This window comes from Pygoscelis adeliae, unplaced genomic scaffold (assembly GCF_000699105.1).
Source record: "Pygoscelis adeliae isolate BGI_AS28 unplaced genomic scaffold, ASM69910v1 Scaffold55, whole genome shotgun sequence".
Lineage (NCBI taxonomy): Eukaryota > Metazoa > Chordata > Aves > Sphenisciformes > Spheniscidae > Pygoscelis > Pygoscelis adeliae.
The window spans coordinates 1,109,452-1,110,602 of record NW_008824804.1 but is presented as its reverse complement, the minus strand read 5'-3'; the positions used below and the strand labels follow the sequence as shown (position 1 = coordinate 1,110,602).

The 1,151-nt window shown below is 48.7% G+C and overlaps 1 protein-coding gene across 1 annotated transcript in view; it reads left to right on the top strand.

The window, feature by feature from the left end:
* The first annotated feature begins 315 nt into the window (after positions 1–315).
* Positions 316–1,151, top strand: part of SDAD1 (SDA1 domain containing 1) — an 18,586-nt gene continuing 17,750 nt past the window's right edge. The window contains exons 1-2 of the mRNA XM_009324046.1: positions 316–377; positions 454–613. Of these exons, the coding sequence (XP_009322321.1) occupies positions 316–377; positions 454–613 (222 nt within the window). The remainder of the gene's footprint in view (positions 378–453; positions 614–1,151) is intronic.

The following is a 1,151-nucleotide window of genomic DNA, read 5'->3' as shown; positions in this document are numbered from 1 at the left end:
GACATTACCTCTTCAACCGCATAAATTGCATAAGAAGTGTTGAACGTGGTATTTCATTTGGGAAAAAAAGCCCAAAGGCTGGGCTTTGAAAGCTACTGGGATTTAGCTGTGTTAGAACAGATAAAACATTAACAGAACTTCATGTTTTGTCACGAAATAGTTATTCTTTAGTCAGGGAACTTGTTACAGAGCTGGAGCCCCAAGGCTCCATATCAAATCATTGATATGCTGAATATGACCTGCCAATACCTAGCATAGGACTTGTCTTTAGTTTGATCAGTTTAGTGCAGCAATGAAGTGAACAGGAAAGAGAAGATGCTTTTGAACACCAATTCTAGGCAGGTAAAAGCCCTACTGAAGGCTTTCTTCATAAACAGGTAAGGCTTTTTAAAGTTCTCTTCTTATTAGTCTTGGGCTCAGTTGAAGAGTCCACTTCATCTTTGTGTCCCAAAGATCTACTCTGGGCTGCAAGAGCCTTGGGCACTCCAGCTGGAGATCACAGTATGAGCACAAACCTACCCAGGCTGCGGATGTACCCATTGCCCTGGACGTAGCACTGGGTGCAGTGGATAGACCATGCTTCGCGGTCCTCGTGCATGCTGTTCATGGCTGTGTGAGTCAAAACACTGCGCTTGTCTAATGTGCCGGAGTGGGGAGCCAGTGCTGATGGAGTTCTTTGCCTTGCATGCTTAGGTCTTGGCAGCTTGTCAATAATGCGTATTCGTGGCACCTGTCATGAGAAACACAACTCTTAAGGCCCGATTCAATTCCTCAGCAGTGTTGCTGCACTGCTGGCAGCACTTAGCGTTTGAAAGCTGACTTTTTCCCCACCAAATTAGGATATGTGATCCAGCCAGGGCGAGTGCAGGGTTATTGCACTGGAGTGACATGATGCAAGGGAGGGCGAGAAATCAATCGGAAAACTGCAGAGGGGGAAGCTATGTTCACTAAATTTGACTCGTGTTGTGTGTAACTTTGGCAGGGTAGCCCAGAGCCTCCGTCGGTAAGAAGGAAGAGATGCTAGAAAGAAGCCGCTTTTCGGGTTGCTTTAAGAGAGCAGCCGCGTGAGCAGCTGCCAGCCCACCGCAGGGGGCGCCGGGGGGAGGACGCGCCTCTCGCAGAAGTTTGTCCCTTGGCGGCGCTGGTCGGGG